The following is a 15,704-nucleotide window of genomic DNA, read 5'->3' on the forward strand; positions in this document are numbered from 1 at the left end:
AGACTTTGCTCTGAGAAACAGGGATTGTTTCCATGCCTTACATAGTAGGTCCTGAGAACATCATGTCCTTATAACACACTCAAATAATCACATAACTGTTCCCAGAATCCAGTGTCCCCTTTCACGGCCATACCTCATGTGTGCTCTGCCCCCTGCCTTCCCCTTCTCTTGCACCAGGTGAACTCTGGTTCATTACCACATGACACATCATCTAAGAGTTTGGGGATGTCCTTCCCTTCCCTCAACTCTGCACAGAATCAGTGGTCTCTATTCTGGGCAAAGCATGTGTTGGGTCAGGTCATGGAGAGAGTGAGGACAGGAACAGCCCTGGAAGGGACCTGGGCAGAAGTACCTCACTTTCCAAATGTTATAAGTGATTGTTTTTGTCTTCCCACCAGACTCTAAGGTCTGTGAAAACAGAAGTCTTGTCTTGGTTGCTTTGAATGCCCAGGCACCAGCCCAGCGCCAGGTGCACAGAATGTTCTCGATACTGTCAGCTGAATGAAATTAGGGATCTTCCTGAAACATCATGATCTTTTTGACACTCACGTTCTGGAGTGTCACTACCATCCCCAGTCCTACTCAAAATGCCATCCCAGACCCAAATAGCATTTGTATTCAGAGAGTCATTGACAGTAGAGTTCAAAGTTGATTGTGACTCAGTAGGAAGCATCCGTGGAGTGGACAGGAAAACAGCCCTGGTTGTGTTGTGCATCACGAGCCCCCTTCCTCCTCCCCAGGATGCTGACATTCAAGGCGACGGCTCAGCTCCTCATCCTGGGCTGCACGTGGTGTCTGGGCCTCCTGCAGGTGGGGCCAGCCGCCCACGTCATGGCGTACCTCTTCACCATCATCAACAGCCTACAGGGCGTCTTCATCTTCCTCGTCTACTGCCTCCTCAGCCAGCAGGTACCACTGTCGCGCCCCCATCCAAGACCCTTCCTGTCCTCGCCCCTCTCCGTGAGCTGACCCAAGCGCCCTCTGCCTCTGCAGGTCCTGGAGCAGTACAGGAAATGGTTCAGAGGACTCAGGAAAACCAAAGCCGAGTCTGAGAAGTACACGCTCTCAAGCGGGACCCTGTCGGACGCCTCCAAGCACAGTGTGGTAAGACTTTGCAGTGTTGCCAGAGCACTTCCCAAGCCGTCCACTTGAGCATCTCATGCCTACCTCACTGGACAAGCTGGGCGTACAGCAGGCGATGCCCTAAGATGGCTCAGGCCTGGACTCCCTTGAAGGCACTTCCTGTCTTGAATGGAGGTCTTCCTATACTTTCACTCACTGAGCTTCTATGCTCACATTGACCTTGCACATGACTGTCCTCTTTCCCCACATTTGGGGAGCTTCCACTTTGTGCAAAATGTTGCATATGGTTTTTAATTGTACTTAGTGAGGGGCGCCTGGGTGGCTTAGTCGGTTAAGCGTCCGACTTTCGCTTAGGTCATGATCTCGCGGTTCGTGGGTTCGAGCCCCGCGTCGGGCTCTGTGCTGACTGCCGGCTCAGAGCCTGGAGCCTGTTTCAGATTCTGTGTCTCCCTCTCTCTCTGACCCTCCCCTGCTCACGCTGTCTCTCTCTCTGTCTCCTAGAAATAAATAAAACATTTAAAAAAATAATAATTGTACTTAGTAGGAAGATACAAAAGATACATACTTATAAGCAGAGGAGGAAGCTTGGCCAGCTAAATAATCAGAAACTAATGATGTGGAACAGATCATAATGCTCAAATTGCGCAGAGCCACACACATCTTTTATTCCAGGCTATTGGAATAAAAGAAAGTGAGATGCATGGCGTTTATATAGATTATGCAAAGTCTTCAGCCTCTTCTACTTTCTCCCAACTTCATTGTCCGCCGCCCCCCGCCCCCCACCCCTCCCCTGGCAAGCCATCTGCACATCTCTCCCCTGCTTGCCTGTCCTCCCTCTAAAACTGTTCCTTCCCAAGTGCTCTACTCATCAAAATCTCATCCTTCAAACTCTTTCCTCCTCCCAGCAGATGTTCTTACCAACTTCTTTATATAGAAAATACAAGTCAGCAGGGAGAAACAAGGTTAACCTTTCACTCTCTAAAATACCAGCCATTTGGCATCTGGTTTGTTGTCTCCTCATTCCATCTTGTGACTGCAGATAGACAAAACATGGTTCCTACTTTTTAAGGCTAATCCCTCAGCCTGTACTTTGGTGCCTGATCCTGTTGACTTCTCAGTAACGTAACATTACAGCTCATACATTTTCACTCTGGTGTATTGGTTCTCATGTTCTCAACAGGGGCATTGCAACATGTTACATGTCCCTCTTACTCTGAAGTATTTTAATATTTTTTTAATTTTAGAGAGAGAGAGAGTATGTGTAAGAGACAGTATGGGAGAGGGGCAGAGAGAAAAAGAGAATCCAAAACAGGCTTCATGTCCAGTGCAGATCCCAATGCGGGGCTCTAGCCCATGACCCTGGCATCATGACCTGAGCCCAAATCAAGAGTCAGATGCTCAACCAACTGAGCCATCCAAGCGCCCCTAGAAATATTAATGTTATATAGTTGATTCTTCCCTCTTCTTCTAGATGTTCAAACCTGGATTTTGTCTCCATCATTCCATCAAAAGAGCTCTGTCATAGGCCTCCCATGTCTTCTACTTATAAATGTCTTTTGGTCCTCTTAGCAATTTTGGCAGCATTTGGTACTCTTGGTGGCACCGAATGCTGTGTTTGCTTCCTCTATTTCAAAATACTCTTCTTGGCTTCTGGCTTTTATGTCTCAACACTCCCTGGAGCATTTGCTATCTTTCTACCTGAGCTTTCTCATTCCCCTTTGTATTTCCACTACTCTCCCTGGCTTGGTTCTAAAAACACTTCCGTTCTCACAGTTTGGCACAGATTTTAAGACATTGATACAGAAATGTAAAGAGATTAATGTTTAGGAAAGTTAATGAGTACATTTCAAAGTATAAGTCATGAGTGGCTTTGTAAAGGAGGGGAGATGCACATCCACACATACTTGTGTATCAGAGGAGGCAGCCAGGGGTTGGAGGGGAGATTTTTCCTGTTTTGCTGTATATTTATATGTTGATAACATTATTTAAAAAGAGAATATTCACATACTCGTGACTTGAAAAAGAAAAAGAAAATGCAAAGTTAAGCACAAAGAAAGAAAGTCACACGATTTGTGTAACTATCTACTTTTCACTTTACGGTGTTCAGATCTAGAGGCACCTGGGTGGCTCCATTTGTTGAGCATCCGGATCTTGATTTCAGCTCAGGTTATGATCTCACAGGCGTGGGATCAAGCCCCACATAGGGCTCCACACTGAGAGTGAAGTCTGCTTGGGATTCTCTCTCTCTCCCTCCACCCCTCCCTCATTCATGCTCTTTCTCTCAAAATACATAAATAAGCATTTTAAAAAATAAATAAATAAAGTTGCTCACACCCAGAAGGGGCTTCTCCAAATCATGGGGGCGATGCACAATTTTCCTTGGTGTGTTTGTGTTTTCAATACCAGTTACACTTCCAGCAATCACTTTCCCTGGAAACCCTGAACCCTCCACAAGGCACAGAATATCATTTGGATCTGGGTGAGGAGGAGGAGTGGACAACATCCGGTCCACTACAATGTGATATCCTCACTTTACTACATGGGAATGCCTAGCTGTTCCCTGAAGCAGAGTATATGGTGCTTTTCCCAACATGCAATCCCCCTGAAAACAAGACCCTCCCCACACACACATACAAAAAAAAAACCCTACAAAACTGGCATCTGGGTGGTCATTTGAGTGTTTGACTTTTGATTTCAGCTCAGGACATCAACCCAGGTTCGTGAGATCGAGCCCTGTGATGGGCTCTGTGCTAGAGCTTGCTTGGGATTCTCTCCCTCTCTTTGCTCCTCACCCACTTGTGCTCCTATGGTCTCTCTCTCTCTCTCCCTCTCTCTCAAAACAAAAAGAAAACACTACAAAATAAAGTCCCAAGGAGAACTCCCAGATTAACCTTCTCCCACACTCTTAGGGTGTTTACAGCTGGGAAATTCTGTTTGTACTGACCTGAGTTTAAATACTGGCTCAGCTACTTGCTGGGTTTTTCACTTTAGACAACTATTTTATACCATATGTCTTAGCTTCCTCATTTCAAAACCGTCTCGCTAGCCTCGCTGACTTTCCAGAACTGCTCCAAATTTTTTCCATGCAGCTCCTCCAGAAGACCACTCCCTCACCGCCCCCCCACTCCCTCACCCTTGTCCCCTCCATCAGGTACCCACTCTCCCAACAGGACCCCTGCTGCCACTCTGAGAGATCCCTCTGACCCACAGCAGTCTCTCCCATTGTCTGACTGTCCCTGATTCTTTTCCAGGCTCTCCATTCTTCCGACCCTTCACATGTCCCACATTCGGAACACCTACTTCCCGACATCACAGAATCTGCAGTGCCCAAGCCTTGAGTTCCTGATCATGTTTCTGGATTGCTTTCCACCCGATACTGAAATTTCAATTCCACTTACTGCAGATCCACAGTCTTGGTGTCAGAAGACAAGAGTTTCTGGTGCCCAGGCTCCTCTAGGCACAAACTTCCCATTTCCAGAGTCTGCAGATTCCAACTTCCAGGAATCATCCACAAAGAGCTGAGTCCAGCTAAGGTCCTCTTCATCCAGTGGAACACAGTCTTTGCTCTTAAAAGTCTCTGAAGTAGGGACCTCAAGGAAAATGATGGCCTCAGTGTGTTCATTGCAGCATTGGAAGACAGGAAAACACAAACCACTCAAAGAAACCATCATTAAGAAGTGGCAAGATGATGGGGCATTGGGTGGCCAGTTGGTTGAGCCTCCAACTCTTGATTTCGGCTCAGGTCATGATCCCAGAGCCAGCACAGAGCCTGCTTAAGATATTATCTCTCCCTCTGCCCCTCTCCCCTGCTCACTCACTCTCTAAAATAAAATAAGAAATGGCAAGATGAGAAATTATTTCAATCTTAAGGAATGCCAGTTCACAGACACAAAGACCAAATCATGTGTACCTATGTTGACACAGAAAAATCTCCACATGTGATATAAAGTGAGGTCAAGTTGCTGGTGTCTGTAGTATAATGCTATATAATTTTGAAAGCTTAAATGTATTAACATTTGAATGTTTACATGGATATATTCTTATTTAACTTTCATAATTAAGTTATAAATACTATGTTTGGCAGAACAAATTATAATTAGGTAACAGTAGAGAATATCTATTTAAGGGAGGTTAGGTCAGGTGAGGATCAATCAGATACCTCTTGAGGTTGTGGGGTCATATTTTTACAACAAAAATGTATTCAGGTTCTTACTTGTTATCAAAAATAAATTTTTTAATGTTTTAAATAAGATGCTCTCTCAGATAAAGGCAAGAATAAAGTTGCTGAAAAGCAAAGCATAAGGTAGGACATATTCCAACCCTAATTCTTAACTGGTTTTTTGCCCACAATGCTTAAATTCCTTCTGTACACAGAACATCTGGTATCTATCGTTAAACTGCAGATTCTGATTGAGTAACCATTAGACTTTTCCTTTGCTTAGGAAGTAGGACTTATGGAACAATCACACGGTCCCCGTGTTAAATACTGATTTCAAAATACTTTATTTTACCTTTTTTTTTTAAAGTAGGCGTCACATCCAACATGGGGCTTGAACTCACAACCCTGACGTCAAGAGTTGCATGTTCTACCAAGTAAGCCAGCCAGGTGCGCCCATTTCAAACTACTTTGAAAATTGACATCCGAATTGGCTCACAATTCTTTATGCTATCTCCAAGGTCAACCCAATGGAATGGAAATATAAAAAAGAAGAGGTACAAATACTTCAAAGAAAGACATAGAGCAGCCATTATTTAGAGAGTGTATAATTGTCTGCCAAGAAAGCTTCAGGAGTTCACTGGAAAACACGGAGTTCAACCTTGCTGAAAGCAAGGTCAACATTCAAGATGCAATGGTTTTTCTACCAAAGGGAAAACAAAATTTAAAATACAAAAAGCTGAGGGGTGCTTGGTGGCTCAGTCAGTTAAGTGTCTTCAGCTCTGTGCTGACAGCCCGGAGCCTGGAGCCTGCTTCTGATTCTGTGTCTTCCTCTCTCTCTCTCTGCTCCTCCCCTGTTCGCACTCTGTCTCTCTCTCAAAATAAATAAACATTAAATAAATAAGTAAGTAAGTAAGTAAATAAACAAACAAACAAACAAACAAATAAATAAATAAGAGTTAAAAGTAAAACCTCAACAGCACCTGAGAACAATCTCACAAGAAATGCATGAAGTTCTCAAGGAGAAAACTCTCAGGTGAAACTGAAAGAAATCATAACCTGCAGAAAGAGAGAGAGTTATGTGAGTAGGGGTGGAAAAACTTAGTATTGTAAAGAAGCTATCATCTCCAAGTTCATCTACACGGTCAATGTAACAATGGTCAAAGTCCCAAGACATTTTCATGGACTTTAGTAAACTGGCTGTAAAGTATAGACAGGAGAAAAAATGTGACAGAAGAGACAGTCCACTTACAAAGAAGAATGAGTGATCAGGTGCTCACAATGGCCCATTTCTTACTCTTTGCTCTTTCTGGACCGAACTTTAATCAGGCTTCTCTCTTGCCTACAGGCCCCTGAATTCTGCTTATCTGTAAGCCTGGGCATGTACCCAGAAAGTAGAACATGCCCTTCCCATCAGCCTCTTCTGGGAATTGGCTGACCACAGCAAGACCCTCTTTCTGCCACAACTCACGGATAATTTCCCCTTATTTGTCCAGCTTCCCCTCCAAAGACGCTGCTTATTTCTGCCTGTTTCATCCTCTACCCTATAAAATAAAAATATTTTTCTGTATGATTTTGAGATGCTCATGGATTTCCGAGATCAGAATCTTCTCCCTACTGCAATAGTCCTTCTAAGTAAAGTCTCTCCTTATTCAAGCCCAGATTTAAAGTTTTTTGACACAAAATGAAGAGACTTGTGTCATAACCTCTATAAAAAACAAAACCGTGGCATTTTTTAACTTGTGGTATTGTTCCAGGAATAGAAAATGAGTCAATGAAACAAAATAAAGGATCCATCATCTAGAGCAATGTAATGTCCCATAGAAATGGCTGAAAATCAACGTTTGAAACACTAAATGTGAAGTCACAGAGCCACAAATTCTCTCCCTAAACGGGGTCAGGACAATAGGCTACCCAGTTAGGAAAAATTATTTACTGAACAAATTCCAAATATATTAAAATCTACCAAAATTATTACAATACTAAAAAATGAAAGGCAATATTCTAGGCAAGATTAAAGCAAAACTCATACAGTAAATCACTGAAAACCTGGACCAATGAAATTATAGTTTATGGTGACACCACTCTCAATGTCATTTTTGCTACAATTGTAATAAGGTTGATATTTACACTGTTTGTTTTCAATGTGAATATGGACATGCAGAGTCATCAAGCGATATTGCTGTTCCAAGATACCCCTGACTGTGGTGGCCCAAAACCATATGGTAAAGCGTGTGGAAGTCTTCCTGGACCCAGTACACAGTGGTCAACTGTTTGACTGTGGCATCCTCAGTATCTGTCCCACGTGCCAACTTAGTTACAGATTCCCATTCCTGGGAGCAGTCCTGAGCTTTGCCAGTCTACAGTTTGGAAGGGGCTGCTGGACTGTATCAGGTTAATAATGCACATGCTTTTCAGGTCCCTGGGGCTCCTGTTAAAGATGAGAGAAGGGTTGAATTAACAGAGACTACTACTAAGGACATCTGACTAGCTCAGTCTGTGAAGTACATGACTCTTGATCTTGGGGTGTGAGTTCAAGCCCCACGTTGAATGTAGAGTCACTTATAAAAAATAAATTTTTTTTTTTAAAAAGAGGGAATGCAACTATGATTGTTAAGTGTATTTTAATTAAAATCTGCATTTGCGGGGCACCTGGGTGGCTCAGTTGCTTAAGTGTCCAACTCTTGATCTCATGACTGTATGCGTATCAAGCCCTCCACTGGACTCCATGCTGGGCTTGAAGATTGCTTCAAAGAAAAAAAAAATCTGCATTTTTTTCTTTTTTAATTTATTTAAATTAAATTTTATTTTTTTTTTTTACAAATAGTTTATTGTCAAGTTGGTTTCCATATAACACCCAGTGCTCATCCCCATAAGTGCCCTCCTCCATGCCCATCTCCTCCCTCCCCCTCCACACCCATCAGTCCTCAGTTTGTTCTCAGCATTCAAGAGTCTCTCATGGTTTGCCTCTCTCCCCCTCCCCCACCATTTCCGCCCTTCTTCTCCCCCATGGTCCTCCGTTAAGTTCCTCCTAATCCTCCTATACGTGCAAACATATGGTATTTGTCCTTCTCTGCCTGACTTATTTCGCTCAACATAAAATTTTAGTTAATTTTAGTGCGATATTGTTTCAGGAGTAGAATTCGGTGATTCATCACTTACAACACCCAGTACTCATCACAAGTGTTCTCCTTAATACTCTTCAGCTGTCTAGCCCATCTTCCACCCACCTCCCTCTCCCCCCATCAACCCTGCAGTTTGTTCTAAACAATCTGCATTTGAAAGGAGAAACTTGGCCTTATTTTCTGTGTTAAAACCCCATCTGGTACTATTAGGTTTGTTGCTCCTTATTCTTTTAGGCCTGTGAAAATGGACCATCTCGTTTTAAGAAAATGTTTATATCTTGACTCTTCAAACTAGTAAGTTTCAGTATTCCCTTTATTGACAAGAATAACCTTAGAGGTCTAAAATTGTTGGTAATACTGCTTCCAATTTAGCAGCCCCTCAAATTCAAGTGTATATTTTCTCTTCTCCCTTTACCCTTCTCCAGAAATAAAGCAGGTGACAATGTTTTCAGGGTGGGGAAAGCTTATGTTGACAAGTGACCATATTGAGAGTCTGAACTCATTTGATGTAATAAGAACTTTTTTTATTTTACAAAAGATACCTAGATAGAGTACATACAAGCATACACACAATATATTCTTAATGCCTTAAAGGCAACAAGAAAAATACAATAAATAAAATAGAGTGTGCAAAAGATAGGAGTGCGTAATTCACAGAGAGCACCATGAAAACACAACAATGTGAAAATTGCAAAAACACTGTTCATGAGATACAAATGTATATGATATTAAGATAAATTGTTTACCCATGATGAGGGTGAAAACATTTGATAATGTGTAATTTCAGGATTCTGACCAATGAACAGATAACGAAGATGTGGTACACACACACACACACACACACACACACACACACACACACACACAATGGAATACTACTCAGCCATCAAAAGGAATAAAATCTTGTCATTTGCATTGACATGGGTGGAGCTAGAATGTATTATGCTGAGCAAGTTAAGTCAAATAGACAAAGACAAACCCCATATGTTTTCACTTATAGACGTAATTTAAGAAACAAAACAGATGAACATATGGAGGGGGGAGAGAAGAGAGGGAAACAAACCACAAGAGACTCTTCACGATAAAGAACAAACTGAGGGTTGATGGATGGAGGTGGGTGAAGAATGAGCTAAATGGATGTTGGGCATTAAGGAGGGCACTTGTTGTAATGAGCACTGAATGTTATAAGTAAGTGATGAATCACTGAATCCTACTCCTGAAACTGCTGCACTCATTGTAGGTTGGCCAAATGAAATTTAAATAAAAATTTTTTAAAGATTCCAAGACGTTTGTAAACCCTAAGCCTCCTAATAGTTAAGTAGAAACTTAGAATTGTAAAATTGAAGAGTCCTTTACAGATCCCCCAGACTGGCTGTGTCTTTCTACCAGTGAAAGAACTTATGCATCCTTCCGAGAAATTGACTTATATTCTTGATGACTTTTTTCCTATCCACAAGTGTATAATGAACATGACAATTTTAAGTTCCTGTGTATTTCTTCTATTAATTTCCTCCTAAGGGGCATAGAGGTCATGTAAGCCACAGATCAGCAAATTTTTCGTGTTAAAAATTTTAAAAAAGATCTGACAGGGGTAGTTTTGATTGCATGTGGCAAAGTGATCCTCTCCTATAGCACCTGGGTAATTTGATACAGGCTCATTAAATAGAAGGGTTGCAAAATTTATTGCAATGTAAAATATACATGCTTTGGCAACCCAGTATATAAACCACTCGATATCTCTGCTAAAGAAATTTACAAAGTTCTCCTGAAGGCATTTTTGAGACACTCATTGCAGCATTATTGTAGCAATGGGAAAGGAGAGACCATCTAAATGTGCGTTAAAAAAGGAGAAAGGCAAACTATAACGTATTTTGTAATCTATATATTTGCAACAGTGGTCAAAAAGAAAGATATGGCTCTATATGCAGCGACATGCGAAAACTCTCCCAAAATATTGTTGACTGAAGAATAAGTTGAAAACAAAGTACAAGGTAGGAAAAATTTTATGTTAAAACAAAACACAGTCGGGGTGCCTGGGTGGCTCAGGTGGTTAAGTGCCCAACTTCAGCTCAGGTCATGATCTCACTGCTCTTGGGTTCGAGCCCCATGTCAGGCTCTGCCCTGACAGCTTTCATTTCCACCCTCACTTACCAACAATCCTTCCCTTGACTCCTAGCATGGTATCAAAGAAGTCTGCCAAAACAAGAGATTTTAGTAATCCAGTTTCAAAACATACCATAAATATCAAAGATACCATTTTAAAAATCACTGCTATCCCAAGAACCAGGAACACCTCAACTTGAGATGACACAAAGGTTAGAATTATCTGACAAATATTTTAAACCAACCACCATTTAAAAAATGCTCTAATGAGCAATTACAAACTTTTCTGAAGTAAATGAAAAACTAGAAAGTCTTAGCAAAGAAACAGAGAACTTTGATGAAGAAACAGATGATATACGCCTCACATCTGTCAGAATGGCTAAAATTAACAACTCAGGAAACAGCGGATGTTGGTGAGGATGCAGAGAACAGGGAACCCTTTTGCACTGTTGGTGGGAATGCAAAGTGGTGCAGCCACTCTGGAAAATGGTATGGAGGTTCCTCAAAAGATTAAATAAAGAACTGCCCTACCACCCAGCAATTATACTACTAGGTGTTTATCCAAAGGATACAAGAGTGATGATTTGAAGGGGCACATGCACCCCAATGTTTATAGCAGCACTCTCAACAATAGCCAAAGTACGGAAAGAGCCCAAATGTCCATCTACTGATGAATGGATAAAGAAGATGTGGTGTGTGTGTGTATATATATATATATATATATGTGTGTGTGTGTGTGTGTGTGTGTATGTATATATATATGTATGTATGTATGTATGTATATACATACAACGAAATACTACAGAGAACAAACTAGGGGTTGCTGGAGAGGTGTTGCATGGGGGGATGGGTTAAATGCACGATGGACATTAAGGAGGGCACTTGTTGGGATGAACACTGAGTGTTATATGTAAGAGATGAATCACTGGGTTCTACTCCTTAAACCAAGACTAAACTGTATGCTAACTAACTTGAATTTAAATTTTTTAAAAAATGAAATGACAGCACTATCAATCAAATAGAAAAAAAGAAATGTTATAAAGGCAACAGAATTCAGAGGGCCATGTGGAATAGTGTGGTGGGGGGAAGGCTCTGTAGTTAAGGGGGGGACCACATAGTGGGGCTGAAAATGCCAGATTAGGAACCAGGATCTCTTGTTTCTTCAAACCCCAAACAAGTCCATCTCCTTTTTGATGTGTCCTCTAATTACCTGTACCCCAAATAATGTTGTACCTCTCATTTATCACCTACTATTATTCTCCAGCAGGAGAGGAATTTTTTGATCTTATATACAATATCTTCCCAACCAGATTGTAAGCTTCTTGGAGCTTAAGGACAATGTTTTATTATGCTACATGTTCCCCACAGAACCCTGCACTTACTGAGGGATCATCGTATCAGAGAATTATTGATCGATTAAAACTCAAGGTCCATACAAGAGTGATTGCCTTGTCCCATAAGTTTTTATTACTCCCCAGATATGCCTCCAGCCACATCTTCCATCGCTGTTCTCCTCTTTGTCTCTCCATCTCCCATCTCACCTCTTCCATACTGAACAATTTTTAGGTCCCAAATTAGTCACATGGTTCCATACATTTGTGTCTTTTTTTTTTTTTTCCTGAACTCTCTCTCCTTTGCTATCTAAAATATCCCATTTGCTCTCTGTGAGACCTCTGGCTCCTGTTTTCTTTCCAAATCTGTGCCTTTCACTCTAAAAGGAGTCAGGTCAGGGGCAACTGGGCGGCTCAGTAGGTTGAGCATCCAACTTGATTTCAGCTCAGATAATGACCTCATGGTCATGGGATAGAGCCCCACATCGGGCTCTGCACTGAGCATAGAGCCTGCTTGGGATTCACTCTCTCTCTCTCTCTCTCTCTCTCTCTCTCTCTCTGCCTCTCCCCTACTTGCTCATGAGTGCCTATACCCTCTCTTCCTCTCTCTGTCTCTCTCAAAATAAATCAATGAACTTAAAATAAATAAAATAAAATAAAATCAATAAAGGCAACAGAAATTTTAAGCCTGAAAAATACAAAAACTGAAATAAAAACTCTACTGGGTGGGCTTACTCACAGGATAGAGACAACAGAAGGGGGGAAAATTAGTGATTTTTCATATAAGAAGATAGAACAATATAATTTACCCAATCTGAACAAAACAGACAAAACAAACTACAAAAATAATTTGCAGAGTCTCAGGGACCTATGGGACTACAGAAAAAAAAAAAAACCTCTAAAATTTCTTTTTTTTAAATTTTTTAATTTTTTTTAAATGTTTTATTTATTTCTAGGAGAGAGAGAGAGAGACAGCGTGAGCAGGGGAGGGTCAGAGAGAGAGGGAGACACAGACTCTGAAACAGGCTCCAGGCTCTGAGCTGGCAGTCAGCACACAGCCCGACGCGAGGCCCGAACCCATGAACCGCGAGATCATGACCTAAGCGAAAGTCGGACGCTTAACCGACTAAGCCACCCACGTGCCCCAAAGTCTAAAATTTCTGTCATTAAATTCCAGAGGGAGATAGAGAATATGGAACTGAAAAATTATTCAGAGGGAAAAAGGGCTAAAATTTCTCAAATCTCCAAAAATCAACAACATATAAATTCAAGAAGTTGAGGAAACTCCAAACAAAATCAACTCGAACAAATTAGGGGACAGGATAGATCACAATAAAGCTTTTTAAAAAAATTTTTTTTTAAATATTTTATTTATTTCTGAGAGAGAGAGAGACATAAGAAACAACGTGAGCAGGGGAGGGTCAGAGAGAGAGGGAGACACAGAATCTGAAACAGGCTTCAGGCTCTGAGCTAGCTGTCAGCACAGAGCCCAACACGGGGCTCGAACCCACCAACCGTGAGATCATGACCTGAGCTGAAGCTGGACGCTTAACTGACGGAGCCACCGAGGCGCCCCATGATCAAACTTTTGATAGTCAAAAGCAAAGAAAAACTTCTTGAAAGCAAGGAGAGATAAGGATACCTCATCCGTGCTGAGCATGGAGCCTGCTTGAGATCCTCTCTCTCTGCCTCTTCTCTTCTTCCCCATTCTTTCTCTCTCTCTTTCTAAACTAAAAAAAATTAATATAACTTTTTCAGGAAAATAGGTAAAGGGTACATAGGACCTCTCAGTATTATTTCTGCAGCTTCATGAGAATCTATTATTCATTCCAGAATAAAAACTTAAAAATAAATATAGGAGATTTCTCAAAAAAAATGGGATTACCTTATGATCCTGCAATTCTATTTCTGGATATTTACCCAGAGAAAATGAGAACACTAACTGGAGAAGTTACCTGCACTCCGTGTTAACTGCAGCATTATGTACAATAACCAGGATGTGGAAAGACCCTTGGCTGCGTTCATGGCATGGGTGAATGGATAAAGAAAATGTGGCATCTGTATATGTTATGGAATTTATATATAATATATGTATAATATATATGTTTGGAATAATATGAATATCATTCAACCATAAAGAAGGACATATTGGAATATTATTTGGTCATAAAAAAGAATGAAATCTTGCTATTTGTGACGATGTGGATGAACTTGAGGGCATTATGCTAAGTGAAGTAAGTCAGTCAGACAAAGACAAATACCATATGATCTCACTTATATGTGGAACCTGAAAGAAAATAAAAACTGAAACAAAAACAAGCTCATAAATAGAGAGAACAGATTGGCAGTTGCCAGAAGCAAGAGGGTAGGGGGTTGAGAAATAAATAGAGTCAAAAGATACCAATTTCCAGTTACCAAATAAAGAAGTCATGCGGATGTAAAGTACAGCATGATGACTACAATTAATAATAATTTACTGCATATTTGAAAGTTACTAACAGAGGAGCACGTGGGTGGCTCAGTCAGTTAAGCATCCAACTTCAGCTCAGGTCGTGATTGAGCCCGGCGTCGGGCTCTGTGCTGACAGCTCGGAGCCTGGAGCCTGCTTCCGATTCTGTGTATCCCTCTCTCTCTGTCCCCTCCCCTGCTCACGCTCTGTCTTTCTCTCTCAAAAATAAAGATTAAAGATTTTTTTTTTAAAAAAAGGAAGGTGCTAACAGAATAGATTTTAAAGTTCTCCTCACTCATGCACACATAAAATTTGCAGCTACATACAGTGATGGATGTCAAGTAGGCTTATTGTGGTGACTATTTCACAATATATATCATTTATTTGATTTAATATCAAATCATTTATGTTGTACATCCCAAAACTAATATAATGTTGTATGGCAATTCTACCTCAACAAAATTGTCTTTTAACAGATAATAAATAGGTAATTCTGTGCACTCTGACCTAAGGTCTTCATGGGGTCGAAAGATCAGCAGAGTAATTCTTCATGTTGGGACGGTCTTTTAATACACAGGATCACGTCTTCCTGTATCACAAAGATAAGAAATGGGCAGAAGAAATGGGCAGAAGATATGAACAGACACTTCTCCAAAGAGGACATCCAGATGGCCAACAGACACATGAAACGATGTTCAGCATCCCTCCTCATCAGGNACCATCTTAATGGAAGCTTTCAGTACAAATAGCAGTGATGCTATGCAAATATTTAAAAAAAAAATAGAAGTAGAGTTTCTGGGAAGTTATTCACAGGACAGACTGGGGAAAGAAAGGATCCAGACAAGTGGTTTCCTAAGTCGGCTTCTCCGGGGCCCAAATCAGACTTAAAATAGGAAGTCTTTGTAACACACACAGACCAAGAGAGAGGTTCTGTGTGCCTGGGCTTGCTGGTGTCTGCACCATGAGAGACAGATTTCGATTGCTGCCAGGTGAGTAGAATTATAATGATAATGACGAATAACTAAAGCTATCTTGTATTAAGTCTCAAAGGAGAAAATCAATGAAACTGATTCCCAGGGCCAATCCAACAAAGATTTCTCATTTTACTACCTATATCAGATATCAGTCCAGTGCCTCCAGAGAAACAGAAACCAATGAGAGACAGAGAGAGAGAGAGAGAGAGAGAGAGAGAGAGAGAGATACTCATTCATTTTAAGGANTAATGGAAGCTTTCAGTACAAATAGCAGTGATGCTATGCAAATATTTAAAAAAAAAATAGAAGTAGAGTTTCTGGGAAGTTATTCACAGGACAGACTGGGGAAAGAAAGGATCCAGACAAGTGGTTTCCTAAGTCGGCTTCTCCGGGGCCCAAATCAGACTTAAAATAGGAAGTCTTTGTAACACACACAGACCAAGAGAGAGGTTCTGTGTGCCTGGGCTTGCTGGTGTCTGCACC

The 15,704-nt window shown here is 41.2% G+C and overlaps 1 protein-coding gene across 1 annotated transcript in view; it reads left to right on the plus strand.

Moving 5' to 3' along the window:
* The window catches only part of LOC144232844 (adhesion G protein-coupled receptor E2-like), a 43,180-nt gene extending 38,145 nt beyond the window's left edge, over nucleotides 1-5,035 (plus strand). Inside the window, exons 17-18 of the mRNA XM_077765688.1 lie at nucleotides 994-1,104; nucleotides 4,335-5,035. Of these exons, the coding sequence (XP_077621814.1) occupies nucleotides 994-1,104; nucleotides 4,335-4,421 (198 nt within the window). The 3' untranslated portion in view covers nucleotides 4,422-5,035. The remainder of the gene's footprint in view (nucleotides 1-993; nucleotides 1,105-4,334) is intronic.
* Nucleotides 5,036-15,704: the final 10,669 nt, after the last annotated feature.

The sequence above is a fragment of the Crocuta crocuta genome, unplaced genomic scaffold (genome assembly GCF_008692635.1).
Source record: "Crocuta crocuta isolate KB4526 unplaced genomic scaffold, BGI_CrCroc_1.0 scaffold693, whole genome shotgun sequence".
Classification (NCBI taxonomy): domain Eukaryota; kingdom Metazoa; phylum Chordata; class Mammalia; order Carnivora; family Hyaenidae; genus Crocuta; species Crocuta crocuta.